Source organism: Chiloscyllium plagiosum, chromosome 30, assembly GCF_004010195.1.
Source record: "Chiloscyllium plagiosum isolate BGI_BamShark_2017 chromosome 30, ASM401019v2, whole genome shotgun sequence".
Classification (NCBI taxonomy): Eukaryota; Metazoa; Chordata; class Chondrichthyes; order Orectolobiformes; family Hemiscylliidae; genus Chiloscyllium; species Chiloscyllium plagiosum.
In genome coordinates this window covers 43,144,238-43,161,405 of record NC_057739.1, presented here as the reverse complement: position 1 = coordinate 43,161,405, position 17,168 = coordinate 43,144,238, and the positions used below count along the sequence as shown (strand labels likewise).

The following is a 17,168-nucleotide window of genomic DNA, read 5'->3' as shown; positions in this document are numbered from 1 at the left end:
GTTAAACCCTTAATCTCCAATTATTTTAATCTAAAATGTGTGAACTCTTATAATGTGACTGTTTTCTTATTTCAGACAGGAACTTGTGGTTGGCAACCCCCCTCGCCCAGTTCGCCATGGTGATATTGTGCAGCTTGTCCATGGGATGACAGCACGTTACCTCAACACGTATGTTTAAGATGCTTGCTGTTACCTTAGCGTTATGTTGCACCTTCCATTATCTTGCGTTTGTGCATTGTGTTGATCAGGTTTGACAGTGGAATGATGGAGTTTGTCTGTACCCAAGTATGAACTCTAAACAGAAAACCTTACGTTTAATTTGAGCCTTAATTCAGAATATTTTGCTAGTCTAGTTGGAAGTGGAAATTTGAAGTAAATGCAGAAACAGTTAGAAATGCACAAACCCAAAAACATCTTTCACCTCTCTAGATGATGATGAACTTGCTGTGTGTCAAAGAGGTGATGGTATGCTAAGGTTAAGCTGTAATTAAATGTCTTCACTTCTCTGACCTGTAGCTGAACGGAGTTTTAAACTACAGCCATTTATTTCTGGCAACAAAAACTCAAAGACCCACTTTGTTCAAAACAAAAACTCCCTATTTCTTCCTTTTGGTGGCACACGGACTACTTTGTCAGACAACTAGAACTGGTGTTGGATCTCTCCTCTGTCGATTAACCAGTGCAACATATGTCAGAGTTGGTGGAGATAATTGTGTCACTGGTGGAGGCCCTTCGCCTCATCAGAGCAGTTCTAGCTCTTTGGAGGGGCTTTCCAGTTAGTCCCACTGCCCTGCTGTTCGCCTCCTCACTCTGCCAGTTTTTCTCTTCCGTCCCTGATCATCTTTATTTTGTTTATTTCCCCTTCTAATTTGATGTGTGACCCCTTTGTTTGAGTTAGATGGTTGCTGCAGAATTTATGCATATAAGCTAGGCCTTGGTACTTAAGGCTTAAACCCCCCACCCTTGTCATTGAGGAATTGCATTGCTAAAATGACCTTCTTTAAGTGATATGTAAAAAGGAGTTCCCAGCTGCCTGTTTTAATTATTCATTTGGACAAGCACATTTTCAGCGCTGCATTTGCCTGGCTGTGTTCATTCCTAAATCCAGACACCTAACACTTCAAACTTATCTATTGTAACTGAGCTGAAATGGTGTATTGAACCATACAATAAGGTGCTGAAAATGAATCTCATAAATGTCATTTTAGAATCTACTACAGCGTGCCATGACATGTAACAGCTGAGCTTTTAAACCCTCTCAATTCACATTACATTAAAATGAAAATATAATAAGTGTATTTATTTTGGACTGTTACGAAGTTCATTGTGTTGACTTTAGGCATGATGTTGCAGCTCCTATGAGCCCTCACTGGCAGGAGGTATCCTGTTACATCGATTACAATATCTCGATGCCGTCACAGAACCTGTGGAAAGTGGTAAGTGCTGAGTGGACTTTGTCAAGCCTATCTCAAATATTCAATCAGCGTTTTTCAAATCTTTGTGAGGGACAGCCCCTGCAGATATTGAAGAAAGTGGCCTCAGGGCTACTGCCCAAATGTTAGTGTACAGTACCACAAAATAACAGCAGTAACCTGCATTCATGCAGTGCATTTAACTCAGTAAAGTGTCCTGAAGGATTATCAAGAAAAAAAAGCAATGCAGTGCCACACAAGGCATTGTATCAGGTAACCAATGATTGATGAAAAGGACAGGTTTTAAGCAATGCTGTAAGAGAGAAGGGGTCAGTCAGATCAGTTAGCTGGATGGCTGGTTTGCAATGGAGAGTGATGCCACCAGCATGGGTTCAATTCCCATGTCCACTGAGGTTACCATTCTTAACTCTTCCCTCACCTGAGGCTTGATAACCCTCAGGTTAAACCACCACCAGTCACCTCTCTCTAATGAGCAAGGAGTCCTATGGTCTTCTGGTTTTATGGCAACTTTAAAAGAGAAAAGGTGGCAGGCTTTAGAAAATGAATTTCAGAACTTAGGACTGAGGCAGCCATAAAAACTTAGTCTGATTAGAGGCTTGATCAAATTCTTTCACGTCATGAAAGTAGTTAATAGGGTCAGTGGAGAGAAAATCATCTCACTTGTAGAGAAGACCCTAACTACAAAATATTCATTAATAATTCCAATTGGAAAATCAGGAGAAATTTCTTTAAGCAGAGAATGGTTAGGATGTGGAACTTGTTACTACAGGGAATGATTGACACAGATAGGATTGATGTATTTAAGGGGAAACTTAATAAATACGTGAGAGAAAAGAGGAGGAGAAGGAGGATGTGGTTATGGATGTTGGAGGTTCGTTAAATGTAAACATAGATTTGTTGGGCTGATTGGCCTGCTTGTGTGCTGTAAATGTGTATTTAACAAATCAGAAAAAAGGATACACAGAAAACTAGTGAGCTTCAGGATTTCAGGACCTTGAATCTGAAAATCCTGGTGTTATTTGTTGCACAGACTGCCACTTTAATTCTTAGTTTTCTAATGCAAGTTATACATCTGACATGACATCAAAATTCGCCCTTCCTCCAGGTCATGCAATTAGGTTCTCATTTCCTCAAGGGCTAATACATGGTGTTGTATTTAAAGCTGGTTACTGTGATCAGGTATCATTAATTTCAGTTGCATAATTTATTTAAGACTTGCTGAGATGCCAGAGTTCTCTGCATGGTGAAGCGTATAGAAGTGGAGATTAAATGCTATTGGCCATAGATCTCCTCTTCTTTACTTGCATCACTATCACCACCACCCTGATAACCTCAAGGATAGCGTTTACTAATCTGTGTTTCCTATTGCGTTTTATTTCTTTCTTTTGCTTTAGGAAATTGTTAATCGTGACAGTGAGAATGAAGTGTGGAAAACCATCTTATCAGAAGTGAAGCTTTTGCATGTGAATACATCTGCAGTATTAAAGGTGGGAGACATTGGTCTCTTAATGTTCTATGTCCCTTGTAGTTTTTAAAGTACATGTACTCTTAGCAGCTTAAAATGTATTCCCAAGGTCTGCACACTGATGGAGTTTAATCCAGAGTTCTAGCCTTGCTGGCTGCAACTCATGTGTTATGTTCCCAGGAATTGAGTGTCTAGAAGGTTCTGAACAATCATAGCCCTTATACAGATGTATAAAAAAAAATATGGATCCTTTCATTATTTGTTTGATGAGCTTGAAAAATCTGTTTGTAAATGGTATACTTCCTTTGTCTTCTTGCACTGGATGTATTTTCTGACCATGTACTGTGCTTGTGCAAACAGTTAATGTTCAGACTAAATTTCTGTCCTTTCCTTTGACATTAACGTGAATATATACAATAATCTCTACACTAAATACAGTACTGCAATTGTAGTTATCACTTGACAGTCGTAATTTGTATCTCTACGGATTCACTACATGTCTTTATAATTCCTTTTAACTTTGGAAAATCTGTCCAGTTTTTCAAGCATCTGTGTCTGCTGCATTCAGTGATCCTAATGGTGTCTCCTAAACATATTTAAAGGCTTCCTACAACTGAGTATATGGGGATTTTCAATTGGTATAGACACTGCGACTAATTTAATGGCCTTTGTTTCAAATTAACTATAATGTAAGCATTTAGTAGCAAAATCTCAATTTTCTTTTATTTGCATTGATTAATTCGAATTTTTGTTGGTAAACAAATGGTAGTTATCGGGGGTTAACTATATGTGGCTAGGTTTCTGTTAGGCAGAGATGAAATATTTTGTGTTCCTTGATTTAAAAAAAAGGTGAAAGAAGTTCAGAATTTCAGAAGAACTGATCAGACTTGGAATGTAAATATTAATGCTGTTTACAGTGAGGCTGCATATCTGTGTTTATTGGTCCATAAACATTAAAGAATGAAGTTATTTCAGGTCCGTGTCACAGGGTTCAAGCAAATGATACTAATTCTCCACTGCACTTTATTTCACTGGTTGCCGGATTAGATTGCTCCCTAGTGTTTTCAGTCATCTTTCTTAAACTCTGGCAGCTCCTGAGACAGGGGCGTATTGCTCAATAATTGTGGAATTGAAGCACACATAGAATTCTTTCTTGCTGATTCAGGCTGGGAGGAATGACATCCCTTAAGGTATTTAGGGTTATGTGAACCTTAAATTCCAAATTCCTGGATGTTACACTTTTCAATTACACTTAGGCATTGAAATTGTTGAGATGTTCCAAGTAGAATTATTTAGTACATTACTGGCTTGAAGAGTGCTAGGTTTTACTCCCTGATAATAATGCTCATTGTTCAGATACCCTTACTTTTAATGCTGGTGTACTGCGCTGTATTCTTCTATGTTCTATGTTCTATGTACATTACTGGCTTGAAGAGTGCTAGGTTTTACTCCCTGATAATAATGCTCATTGTTCAGATACCCTTACTTTTAATGCTGGTTCCATGGAAATCATTGTCTTCGAATCAAAATAACGCAGAAAGACCCTTCAGCTCAACTGACCCAGTGGAGCAATCGAGTCACTATGGAATTGCATAGGATAGCTGACTGATGCTGTAAGAAACTATGCTGCCTTTGAGCAGTGTGGTGGGAAGTGGTTCAGTTAGCTTTTCCTTCATTCTCCCCACTCCAGATTCATTACCTTGACTGCAGCACTGGGGAGCCAGGTGGATTGCCATGAAGAAAACCAGAAAGTTGATCTTTCTCCAAATGGTTTACATGCCTTTACAAGCTTATAATGCCACTATAGCAACATTAGGTTTTGACTGAAGATCCACGTATTGCAATAGGAAACCCTGTGCTTAAAGGTTTACCTTTAGGTTTTAATTAATGGTCTAATTCTCCCTTAAAGGGATGAAGCAAGCCCATCTCTCTAATATCTGTTAAAAGTCCATGTCTTCTTGGGTTAATTTGGGAAGGCACTGCCTTTATTTACCTTTCAGCTCCTCATAAATCATTATTGGTATTTGTATGATTAGTGTTATTTTAAACCGTTCACTATATTTGAATTTCTCAGTCCAGTGATTGTTGTTGCATTTTTTTTTCCCTCATAGCTCAGTGGCACTGCTTTGCCTGATTGGGGATATCACCAGTTGGAGATTGTTGGGGATAAAAGCTCCCAGGTTTATCACCAGAACATGGCATGGAATGTGGAGGAGCACCGTTATGGAAAAAGTAAGGCTCTTTGGTGACCATTAAAAACAGACCTGAAATTGAGGATATACAAAGGAGTACAAATTATCAGTGGGGTGGGGGTTTAAAATTCCCATCCTTGCTTCCTCATGCCTCTGGGGTGGAACCTTCCCTGTCTCTGCAGTCTCCTCCAGCCCACAGTCGTCTGAGACTGCTGCTGCTGTTTGATTTTAATTCTGGCTCAGTAAATATTCCCAATTTTAATCACTGTAGCATTAATCACTACGTTGCCAGCTTCCTTTAAGTAGATGTTTGGCCAAGCTATTGTCTGCCAAAATGTCTCCTTATGTGGTTCAGTTTGACCACTCTCCCGTATGACTTGTTGCAATATTGCCAGTGTGATATAACTAGCTTAGCCATGATCATGTTGAATGGTGGAGCAGGCTTGAAGGGTCAGCTACTGTCCCTATTTTCCATGTTTCTATATAATGACGTGCAAACTGTTGTTGAAATGGGTAGGATTTGGTGTTTCCATAAGTTCATTTGGAAATTAGGCACTTGTAAGCAAGAGGAATTTTGAGTTCTAAAAACAATTGGCTTGCCACAGTGATGCCTGGGAGGCACAATCCTCTTAAATCCTCCAGATGCCCTCACCATTTTCCAGAAGGTATGGACAGATCAATACAGCAGAAGGAAATGTATTCATGGCAAACCACTATTTGAAACCAGGAAGTGTCCATTTTGTTTCTGCTTTCTCCCTCTCTCAGTACTACCTTTTCAAACTAATCAGTAGCTGTGTTCACTAAAAGGCACTTGGATCCTATTTATAGAACAATATCCAAAATGTAGTTTTCTACAATTGCTAGTGTGTTGAAATTTAGGATGGCTTATTGGAAAGCCAGTCTTCAGAAGTTTGAAAAACGAGTCAAAATGCGAAATCACCACTTTGTGTGGTGATATTTGAAAAATTGATTGCCTTGTAGCCACTAAAATGTATTAATTTCTAAAAATTAGTCAACAAAAGTGATAAAAGTAGAATATGTTGATATGTAACAGCTGGAAATGTGCTTTGAAATGCAAAGGGATAGTTCTGCTGAAAACTCTGGCATTTCTGCAACCTATTACATTTTACAGTGGTGACTTTTTAAAAATAATTATGTCTTTTGTTTTCATTTTTTTCCCCCAAGGTGAGGAGCAAAAGGAGAGAGAGCTAGAACTTCAGACTCCAGCACAGATGGATGTCAGCAAGAACATCAGTTTTATGGCTAAGTTCCTGGAACTACAAGTAATGGCATTATCAGTGTAATGAAGTTCACTTAGTTATGTAGTAGGTAGAATGCAAAAAAAAAATTGTACCTTTCGTAACTTCAGGACATCCCAAAGTGCTTTCCAAACAATAAGTTTCTTGTGAAGGTTATAGCTGTTACATAGGAAATGCAGCCAATTTGTGCACAGTAGGATTACACAAACAGCAATGGTCAGGGTACCCTGTTCTGGTTATATGCTTTGGGGGATAAATATTGCCAAACTCTCCTTGTCTCTGTAAAGTATTGTTGGATCTTTTATGTGTGCCCAAGATAGTCAGGGTCTCAGTTTAGCAAGCTTCCAAAAAAAAGGCACCTCAGGCACTATGGCATTACCTCAGTGCTACGCAAACGTGTCAGTTGAGATTAAGAGCTCTAGTCTGTGGAGCTTCTCAATTCAGAGGGAAGTTCAGATATAAGACAGACACCTGAATAAGTATAATAAGCTCCATTAATAAGTAGGCAGTCAAACCTGGTGACATTTTTTCCAGAAATAATTATTTAAGAATGTAAATTAGTATTTGAACTGTACATTTGAATGTTAGATCTTTATGTTCTCTGCAATTAATTTTCTATTATCCTGCCATTCCCACTCAGTTGCATCATGCAACCAGAAGTTCTCTATTTGACTCGAGTTAGAATGCCTTTTATCTACTTCTCATCAATGCTGCCAAGTACTAGTCAAGGCAGTTATAGGTCTCCCTGATACTTTCTTCTTCCTTCTCCCTTCTATCTCAGATTTGATTATTTTTATCATCACAAAAGCATACTTATACTAACCTTGCTAAGATCTTCCAATGTATTTTAGTTTATGAATGTAAATTCCTGAAGACTAGTGATCCCCACCACATCTGCTCAGTTTAAAGTGAGTAGTCTGTCAGTCAGTCCATAGAAGGGGCACTCCGAAGGTGCACCATGCATTTGTGCTGAGGTCCAGCTGTTGCCTTGGGTTGCCTTTATCTTGTTTAGCAAGGGCCATCATTGCCCTGCCATTTAGCAGATGGAGTTTATTGCAAGGAGCTTGTATTTCCCATTTCTTGATCTCCCAGTATTCATTCATTACTATTTAAATGCCAGTTAAATTTTAAACCTAGGAGATCAGCAAGGATTTCAAGATTCTAGCTAATACATACTGAGATGAAGTCAACGGTTAAGACTTGATGCTCAAGTAGCGTTCGTGTTTGTAAAGTGCTTTTTGAAAGTAATTTTTCCAACTCATTGTCCTTCAGGGGTATCCACTCGATTTGAGCACCAAATGAGGCTTCAAATCCTCCTTTCTGCTCAAACAGCATCAATGTGCCTCAACGCTCCCACTTATAACAGAGAAAACGGAGATTCCTATGAGATACAAGCACCTTCAGCTTCTGTCCTGGTCTAAAATTGGTCTATTCGCATTCCAAGGCAACAGGCATATTTCAGATCGCAAAGACTAGAACTGCTTTCAAACAATGTTTGCTGATTGTATCGGTCTTTGATTCTGCCATTATCAGGAAGGGGATGACATTCATTTTTGAAGCAATGAGCAACAGGGAAACTTGGAAACATTTTGGACAGGCGTTGATTCAGGTTTGTGGGGTAATCTGAGACTTGAAAGGCTGGAGTAAATCGGTGTCAGCTGAAATTACTCATATTTCAGTGTTCAAACACTGCCTTTCAGTGCTGTACCACCTTGGGGTACAAATACTGGCCCCACCCCCACCCCCTCTTCATTAATAGTCAGTTGAGAGGTCTTAGGTTATCCCTGGGCTTTCATTAATTATAAAAAGAATGTAAAACTCAGTGAAGCATTGGCTCATGCATTCAGGCATGAAAAGATCAAACAATTTACTGAAGGGTATCTGCTTGAAAAATGTAAACTGCATTCTAGGAGCTAACAAGGCTGCCCTGCTACCTTTAATTTATTGACTTTAAATAAAATGATTATCAGAAGGGAATCTGGAATTAGAATCCCTACAGTGTGAAAACAGGACCTTCGGCCCAACAAGTCCACACCGACCCTCCGAGGAGTCTCCCACCTAACCCCATTCCCAATTACTGTACATTTACCCCTGACTAATGCATGTAACCTCCACACCCCACCTGCACGTCTTTGGACTGTCGGAGGAAACCACAGCACCCAAACAGACATGGGGAGAATGTGCAAACTCCACACAGACAGTCGCCCAAAGCTGGAATCGATCCCAGGTCCTTGGTGTTGTGAGGTAGCAGTGCTAACCATTGAGCCACCACGCTGAATGTAATGTTTTAGCTCAGTTAGTTCGTTTTCCCTTACCATCACTTTAGTAAAGGCAGAATGAATACAAGCTCTGAAGTGTAGAGTTTATTTTTTTGTAAATTACCTTCTGCACAGGATAAGCTGAACAAAGTGTACAGGTGAAATGGAGAGTAACATTCTGTATTGAAATTTCTAAATCACAGGTTTATTTACTTGATCCCCTCTGTGTGTTTGTAACTCAGTCTTGCCATCCCAGTATGAACGAAATAAAGACTTGAGTTAATATAACACCGATCACAATCCCAGGGAGTCCCAGAGCACTGTGATAATGTAGGACAAGCAGCACCCAATTTGTACATAGAAAGCTCCCACAAATAGCAATATTATAATGGCCAAATAATTTGTTTTCGTTATATTGGGTGAGGGATAAATATTGACCAGTGCTGTGAAAAGAGCTCGCCTGCTGTCCTTTGGTAAAGTGCCTCTCCTGAGGGGGAAGAAAGGGTCTTTGTTTCACATCTCATTTGAAGTTCATTGCCTCCCTCAGTTCTGCGCTGTAATGTCAGTGTAGGTTTTGTGTTCAAGTCTCTAGAATGCAGAGGTGAGTGTGTTATGTCCTGAGCCACAGCAAACACTATAATGTGATGGGGATGGCTAACTCCCCACAGAAAGATGGGAGGGTGGGAGAGTGAATCATCCAGAATGCTCTTGCAGCTTTCCCTGGGGCCATTGGCAGGTGATTTAAGGTAAGTTGCCTGTCCCTCAGTTGCCTCTTCATAAAGAAGCTGGAGAGGAAAATACAAATTCTAAAGAACTTGTAAGAGTTATACTGTATATTGAATTCAAAGACTTGTTGATATTGTGAAGGGAGATCTGAGAAGATTATAAAAATGCATATTTTTATGAATCCGTTAGGGAATTCAGAAGAATTGTCTTTTCCCAGAGAGTACTTAGATTGTGGTACTTGCAATCACAGGATGTGGTTCAGGATGTGAAGAATTAATTTAAGGGGAAGTAGAGAAAAATGGAAAGATGTGAAGATTAAAAAGGATAAGCTGACTAGGTGAGATGAGGCATGGTGGGACAAGTTTCGCGTGAAGCATGAATTTGGGCAAGGATTAACCGGCTTACTTCTGTGTCACAATTTCAGTGTAATATGAGCTTCTTATGTTTTCTTCAGCTGAAGATGATGATGTTGAAGAGTGAAGAGACTGAACACAAGTACAGCTCGACTCCTCTGGAATGGATAAACATGGACACCAATATTGCCTATTGGCTTCATCCTAGCACCAATGTAATGATCAAATCGAACAGTACTTATTGTTATAAAAATGTGCTGTTGAAATTTCAACTCTCATTTATACTTTTTGCCTACTAGTTCTGCGCTTAAAAGAAAAATTGCTGAATTCTGGTGCAAAACACCAATGCAGATTTGTAGGTCGACACTTTATATTAGAAGAGCAAATTCAAACTAGAAGCAAAAAGAAGCCTTTGAGATTTAGGGTGTAGGTTTGCTCGCTGAGCTGTAGGTTTGCTATCCAGACGTTTTATTACCTGGTTAGGTAACATCATCAGTGGCGACCTCCAAGTGAAGCGAAGCTGTTGTCTCCTGCTTTCTATTTATGTTTGTTCTGGATGGGGTTCCTGGGGTTGTGGTGATGTCATTTCCTGTTCGTTTTCTGAGGGGTTGATAGATGGTATCTAGATCTATGTGTTTGATTATGGCGTTGTGGTTGGAGTGCCAGGCCACTAGGAATTCTCTGGCATATCTTTGCTTAGCCTGTCCCAGGATAGATGTGTTGTCCCAGTCGAAATGGTGGTTTTTTTCATCCGTATGTAGGGCTACGATGGAGAGAGGGTCGTGTCTTTTTGTGGCTAGCTGGTGTTAGTGTATCCTGGTGGCTAACTTTCTTCCTGTTTGTCCTACGTAGTGTTTGTGGCAGTCCTTGAATGGAATTTTGTAGATGACGTTGGTTTTTTCCATGGGTATACGCAGGCTTGTAGTTCTCCGTTGTCAGAATACAGAAAACCGACAAACACTGACCAAATACTCAACTACACCAGCAACCATCCCAACACACACAAACGGAGCTGTATCAGAACACTATTCCAACGAGCCACCACATGCTGCAGCACAGACGAACTTCGGAAAACAGAGGAGAACCACCTATACAACGTATTCAAGAAGAATGGATACTCAAAAAATACAGTGCGCAGATTCCTCAAGAACAAACCATGACGAGCAGACCAAACACAGCCAGAAACCCTAACCACCTCACCATACATCAAAGATGTTTCAGAAATGACAGCCAGACTACTAAGACCCCTCGGAATCCTAGTAGCACACAAACCCACCAACACTCTCAAACAAAAACTAACAAACTTAAAAGACCCAGTACAACCCATGGACAAAACCAACGTCATCTACAAAATTCCATGCAAGGACTGCCACAAACATACGTGGGACAAACCGGAAGAAAGTTAGCCACCAGGATACACGAACACCAGCTAGCCACAAAAAGACACGACCCTTTCTCCATCATAGCCCTACACACGGATGAAAAACACCACCATTTCGACTGGGACAACACATCTATCCTGGGACAGGCTAAGCAAAGGCATGCCAGAGAATTCCTAGAGGCCTGGCACTCCAACCACAACGCCATAAACAAACACACAGATCTAGATACCATCTATCAACCCTTCAGAAAACGAACAGGAAATGACATCACCACAAACCCCAGGTACCCCATCCAGGACAAACATATAAATAGAAAACAGGAGACAACAGCTTCGCTTCACTTGGAGGTCGCCACTGATGATGTTACCTAGCCAGGTAATGAAAAGTCTGGATATCAAACCTACAGCTCAGCGAGCAAGCCTACACCCTAAATCTCAACCTGAGCTACAAACCTTGCAAAAAGCCCTTTGAGAATTTGCTACTGAAATGGATACAAATTGGTGTTCTGCTCACATGGCATACCATTTCTCAATCGAGAAGAACAATGCACTGCTATCAATGTCATCCCATAGCTACCTTAAAAAAGGTAGGAAATTTGGATTCTGGCGGTGTGGAAAGTAACAGTATTCCTATGTTTTAGTGAACAGTAGGGTGGCAATGATCAGAAATTCTGACGGGAAGTATCTCGTTGGATATATGTCATTGGTTAGGTGCCCTTGCCTGCACTCAGCAGGTTCCTCAATAATTTAACTGGCCTCTGGAGTTTGCCAACAGGAAAATGGCAGAAGCAAGTCCTGCTATTAGCTAGCCCAGGGCAAGTTTATACAAAATCAATAGGTGTGCAGCTGTCATCCACTCAAGTTAGTTTTACATCTTTCACTTTGTATAAAAAGATTGTTATTCACCAGTTGGAATTAAGTGATTGAAATACAACAGGACAGGAAGTATCTTCGATTTGAATTAACAGATTAAAATTCAGCAAACTTTTTTTATTGCAAAAAAACCCTATAATTTCAGGGATACGAGAAGTCTCACTATGTTGAAATGCTAATAGAGCATCTTTCCTTTTTGTATGTTGGATCTTGCTCCAAAGGCACAAATACAGCTGATTGGAAATATTATAACGTGGTCATCAGCAACTGCTGGACTTCTCGTTTATCTGCTACTTTTCTTCTGGCATCTGCTGAGGCAGCGTAGGAGAATCTACACCATCCCAGAAGGTAACTTCTGTTAACTTCAGTTAACATTTTCTTTAAACACACATTTCAGATTAAATGCAAAACATGTTTTAGCTGTTCCAACACATGATGCATACGATTGGTTTTACAAATATGGAAGTATGAAAGAACCTGCATTGCACTATGCATGACTTCGGAAATATCCCAAAGTGTTTTTCAGCTGCGTAGTACATTTGAAGTGTAGCCACTGTAAGGATGTAAGTGAGACAACAACGAATTTACACCAAGCACGGCCCTACAAACAGCAATAGTCAGATGATATGTTTGGTGACATTAATTAAGGAATAAATGTTGGGCACGTCATGAGAGAGAGCCTTCGTTCTTCTTCCGAACAGTAGCATGCAATCTTTTGTATCCACTTGAGGGGGGCACGTGGAACCTCAGTTTACCATCTCATCGGTAGTGCATCATCTGGCACGACACAGTACTCCCTCATTGGGAAGCAGCTGAGTTGCTTGTTATGGCAGAAGTGGGTACTGCAGATACTGGAGATCAGAGTCAAGGTTAGAGTGGTGCTGGAAAAGCACAGCAGGTCAGGCAGTATCTGAGGAGCAGGAAAATTGATGTTTCAGGCAAAAGCTCTTCATCAGGAATGCATTGCTTGTTAGAATTTTAGTAGTCATGAAAGCTTTGTAAAGCCAATTTGTTGCAGGACAAGGTAAGTTTCTGTTATAAAGTAACTCCAGTATCCCATCTAAAAAAAAAATGGATTGCATGCACCAATCCACCTTAACCTATCCAACATTTCATAAGTTTGGCTTAGAGCAGTGGTCGTAATGAGCAACTGAACAATTAAGTTCCAAAGCTGCCACTGTGTGTTGTCAAAGTATGTTCATTGAATTGGAAATAAACAACTGAATACTATTGTTTTTAAATTAAAAGAAGTGTTTCAGTAACCATCTCTACTCAGTCTGACTCATAAGTTACTCCACCTCCACACTTTGGTTGACCCTTATGTAATAATTTGTTCCGAAGGAGCATTAACATCTTTCGGAGTCTCCTGTTTTGTTCGCCTCTAAAGCAGATGGGCTGTTGTATTTCCAGACATACATTCAAGTTCTCTGAATTTCTTGTTTCAGTTTTTTGCCTTATTACCTTTACAATACAACCAGGCCAATGGAGGCTACAGTTAATTTGTTTGATATCTACAACAATTGTGATATATCTGTAGACCAATACTTCGGTTGTTGGGCAGTGAGTTATGGGCTGTAATGATTTATGTTTTAGTAGATGCTTCTTGACTATACTGCAAACCAGTGCATGTACAGATGAAAGAAGACACTACGCATGTGTTCTCCTATCACAATGTTTACTTAATGGAGTTTGTGGGAAGAGCAAGACAGTGCTGTTTGTAACCGAGCAACGTTCCAAAGTTCACTTATTTTTACTTTTTATGTATTTCTGTTTAAGTAGTTTTGAATGCATTTCACATATATGCTATATAGGAACCATGTTCAAAACTATTTGTAATGAAATACATAACTTTACTTTTAAAGTACTCTTTAAAATGGCCAATGAGTTTTGGTTTACTGGTACTGAGGAAAGTTCCAATTGATAAAGTATTATGATCTCATAAATAACTACTCAATATATGATGTGTTTGGTATCTTACTACTGCTTTTATAATTTGAACGTTCTTATTGTCTCTATTCTATTAGATTCCTGGCAGCATTTAGTTCTGGCTGGGGCTGTCTGCGTTGGAGGATGGGTTGTTAATTATCTACCTTTTTTCTTGATGGAGAAAACACTCTTTCTGTACCATTACCTGCCTGGTCTCACCTTCAAAATCCTTTTACTGCCCATCGTTCTTGAGCATATCCACAATCACATCCTCAGGTATGTACAGTGCACTGTTATTCTGAAGGGAAGTCGACGAACCCTGTAAGCTGCATCTTCCCAAGTTCTCATTGTATTTTCAGTGAACCACTTGGCAGCAAGACAGATCTTTTCAAGTCAGCACAACAAAAAAATCTAATGTAGCATTAACTAATACAAAATACTGAACTCTTTCTGTTCCGATTTCAGGTCTTCTATCTCTAGAAACACCTTCAATGCCGTGATGCTAGCATGGATCTCCTCCATCTATTTGGTGTATCAGACATTTAGTCCTCTCACCTATGGGTATCCAGCTCTTTCAGCAGCTGAGTTAACTGGATTGCGCTGGAAAGACAACTGGGACATTCTCATACGTAGACGGTAGCATCTATCTGAAGCAAAGGACAGCACACTCATTATAAAATAGGTTTGAGCTCTAACTTGGAAATTCAGGCACTTTAAAAGATTACGGTTTACATAAATTTACGATAATTTTGTCATCGGGCAATAGGTCAGATTATTGACTGTTAATAACTTGCTGTGAAGTGGGCTTCTGATGTGGATGGGATGCTGCACTGCCATCAAGTACTGAGAGCACTACAGTGCATCAGACACAATACTGTCTGTTTACCTTGTAGTGTTTAATGCTAGTACTGGGCACAGGGGACTGTCCAGGACTGCTGATGCCTCTTTTTGCTTCTTGAGGCAAAGATTATTATCCAGAGATGTTGCAGTATTCTAGTGGATATAACACGACAATATGAGCCAGATTGTCATGACATTTAAGTATTATAGTTATTCCTAACATAACCAAATTATGATCAATTTTGGCAGCTCCTTGTTATGTTAGGTTTAGTGCCTTATGACAGAAAAGCTCTCAGTGAGAGTTTAAACACTGCTACTGCCAATCTTGCCTAAATGTAAAGAAGCCTCTTTAAGTCTGGCATTCATAGTTCATTCAGTTCACTGATCTGAAAATACATGTACACTACTTTTAAACCTGTTTTGAAGAAACTCTAACCCTTGTTTCTATAAATTAGTTGATTGACTTTATTGAGTTTTTTTATTTTTACTGGACTGGTGAAGTAAGTTTGAACGTCTGGTTTGCTGTGACCATTCCTCTTGCGATCACAAGCAATGTTTAGAATTTCAAACCCAGCCTTGTTTTGCTCTAATTAGAAGTTTACACAGATGGTATTAAAATCAGGAATACAAATTGTGTACATGAAATGTCTTGTGTATCGCTGTTGCAGATAAGTATATAGATTGTGTCTTTGTACTGTACTCATTATGACTGCCCATTAAAGTTCTGTTTGAGGTACATGTGCTCAGTTATGATAAAATCTGAGTTGAGTAAAGATTGGTCCTACACAGTTATTGATGAATTTTGAATATTGAGTCAGTCCTTGGAGGTCTGTCACGGAGAAATAAAGGCTGTGAAAAGATTAAAGCTCTTAAGTATTATACAAAAATTGGTGTAAACTCTAGACCTTCCATCAAAATGTAAACAGAGACAACATGCTATTCACATTTAGTTCAAGATGAGCATAATCTAAGTATTGCCTATACCATCCAACAACTCTACAAATCCAGAAGAAATCTCATGGCTGTGCCGAAGGAAAGTAACATTAAGTTGACTTAGAAAGGAGGTCGTTTCATCCTTGCCACTGAAGTTCCAGTTTACATAAAAACAAAATGCCAGAATTTTTGAATAGATTATTGATGGCTTTGATGCATCCTGCCCAGGAGAGTCATATCTCCCTGAACCAAGCACTGGCTCAGAGGTCCTGCACTGAGCTGTGATTCCGAACATGAGTAATTGTAGCTGGAATGTTTTTAAAGGAGTTACTGTACCAGTCAAAGGCTTCTGATCAATTCACCACAAATGAGCCTAATCAGCAGCAAGTGCTGGATAGAAACAGGCAGCTGTTGGAGCGGAACTGAGCAGCACAGTCCAAGTGGCTTCACTCTGCCTGAGGTGTGGACCTAGGCCAGGGAGACAGGTACGTGAAAACTGGGAGACTTTCAGAAAGGTACTGGATTGGGGAGGAATGGGAATACCATCAGGTACTGGGGATATGGGCTGAGAGTAGGTCTGACTGGCTATCGGATGTTTGGTGAGATGTAGGTGGGCCATTGGCCCGCAGCAGTAGTAGTAGTGTGGGTTTGTGGGAGTGTGACAAGTGAGTGGGGTGCTGATTAGATAGGTGAGTGGGACTGAGCCAGAATACACCCACCCTCCCCTCTCTCCCTCCACCCTATAGAAACCTATCCATGAGGCAGGCTGGGAAAGGAGGAAAATCCACAACCCAGTTGTTGCTCCCAATTTCAGGTGGATTGCATGAAGTCCAGCTCAGAATCTGGCCCATCAGAGGTGAACAGAGATCAGTGTTTGCTGAACCCAACTTCTTAAATTAGCTCCAGTCTCCACTCCCCTCTCTGGTGGTCAGGACTTAGAGCGTAGTTTTTCTCTTCTCCCTCTCTCTCCTCTTCTCTCCTTTGACTCTTCTATTCCTCTCTCTTATTTCTCTTTCTCTCTCCCGCTTCTCTCCTCTTACTCTTTCGTCTTTCTCTCCCATTTCCCCTCTCTCCCTCTGCTTTTCCTCTGCTCTGCATAGTTCCTCTGTGCTGCAGTGTGTGGTGGCTCGTTGAAATAATGTTCTGATGCAGCTTTGTTTGTGGGTGTTGTGATGATTGCTTCTGTAATTCAGTATTTGGTCTGTATGTGTTGTTTTCCTGTAGAAGCTGGTTTGAAGTTCCCCATTGGCTGTTTGCTCTACTGCAACATCTAGGAATGGCAGTTTGTTGTTGTTTTCCTCCTCTTTAGTGAATTTCTTTGATGGTAAGGGTTTTATTGATGGTCTTGAAGATTTTCTTGAATGTGTTTTTAGTGATAACAAAGGTGTCTTCTGCATAGCAGATCCAAAGTTTGGGTTGAATGGTTGGCAGAGTTGTTTGTTCAAATCTCTGCAGTACTGCCTCTGCTAAGAACCCTGATTTCGGCGATCCTATGGGTGTTATTTGGTTTGTCTGTAGGTTTTGTTGTT

General features: G+C 40.1%; 1 protein-coding gene across 3 annotated transcripts in view; it reads left to right on the top strand.

The window, feature by feature from the left end:
• pomt1 (protein-O-mannosyltransferase 1) overlaps nucleotides 1-15,566 on the top strand; it is a 43,902-nt gene extending 28,336 nt beyond the window's left edge. For all 3 annotated transcript variants that reach the window (XM_043720543.1, XM_043720542.1, XM_043720544.1), the window contains 9 exons: nucleotides 76-168; nucleotides 1,340-1,436; nucleotides 2,828-2,920; nucleotides 5,010-5,130; nucleotides 6,276-6,373; nucleotides 9,788-9,901; nucleotides 12,162-12,288; nucleotides 13,965-14,142; nucleotides 14,332-15,566. In XM_043720543.1, the coding sequence (XP_043576478.1) occupies nucleotides 76-168; nucleotides 1,340-1,436; nucleotides 2,828-2,920; nucleotides 5,010-5,130; nucleotides 6,276-6,373; nucleotides 9,788-9,901; nucleotides 12,162-12,288; nucleotides 13,965-14,142; nucleotides 14,332-14,506 (1,096 nt within the window). In that variant the 3' untranslated portion in view covers nucleotides 14,507-15,566. The remainder of the gene's footprint in view (nucleotides 1-75; nucleotides 169-1,339; nucleotides 1,437-2,827; nucleotides 2,921-5,009; nucleotides 5,131-6,275; nucleotides 6,374-9,787; nucleotides 9,902-12,161; nucleotides 12,289-13,964; nucleotides 14,143-14,331) is intronic.
• The last annotated feature ends 1,602 nt before the right edge of the window (nucleotides 15,567-17,168 follow it).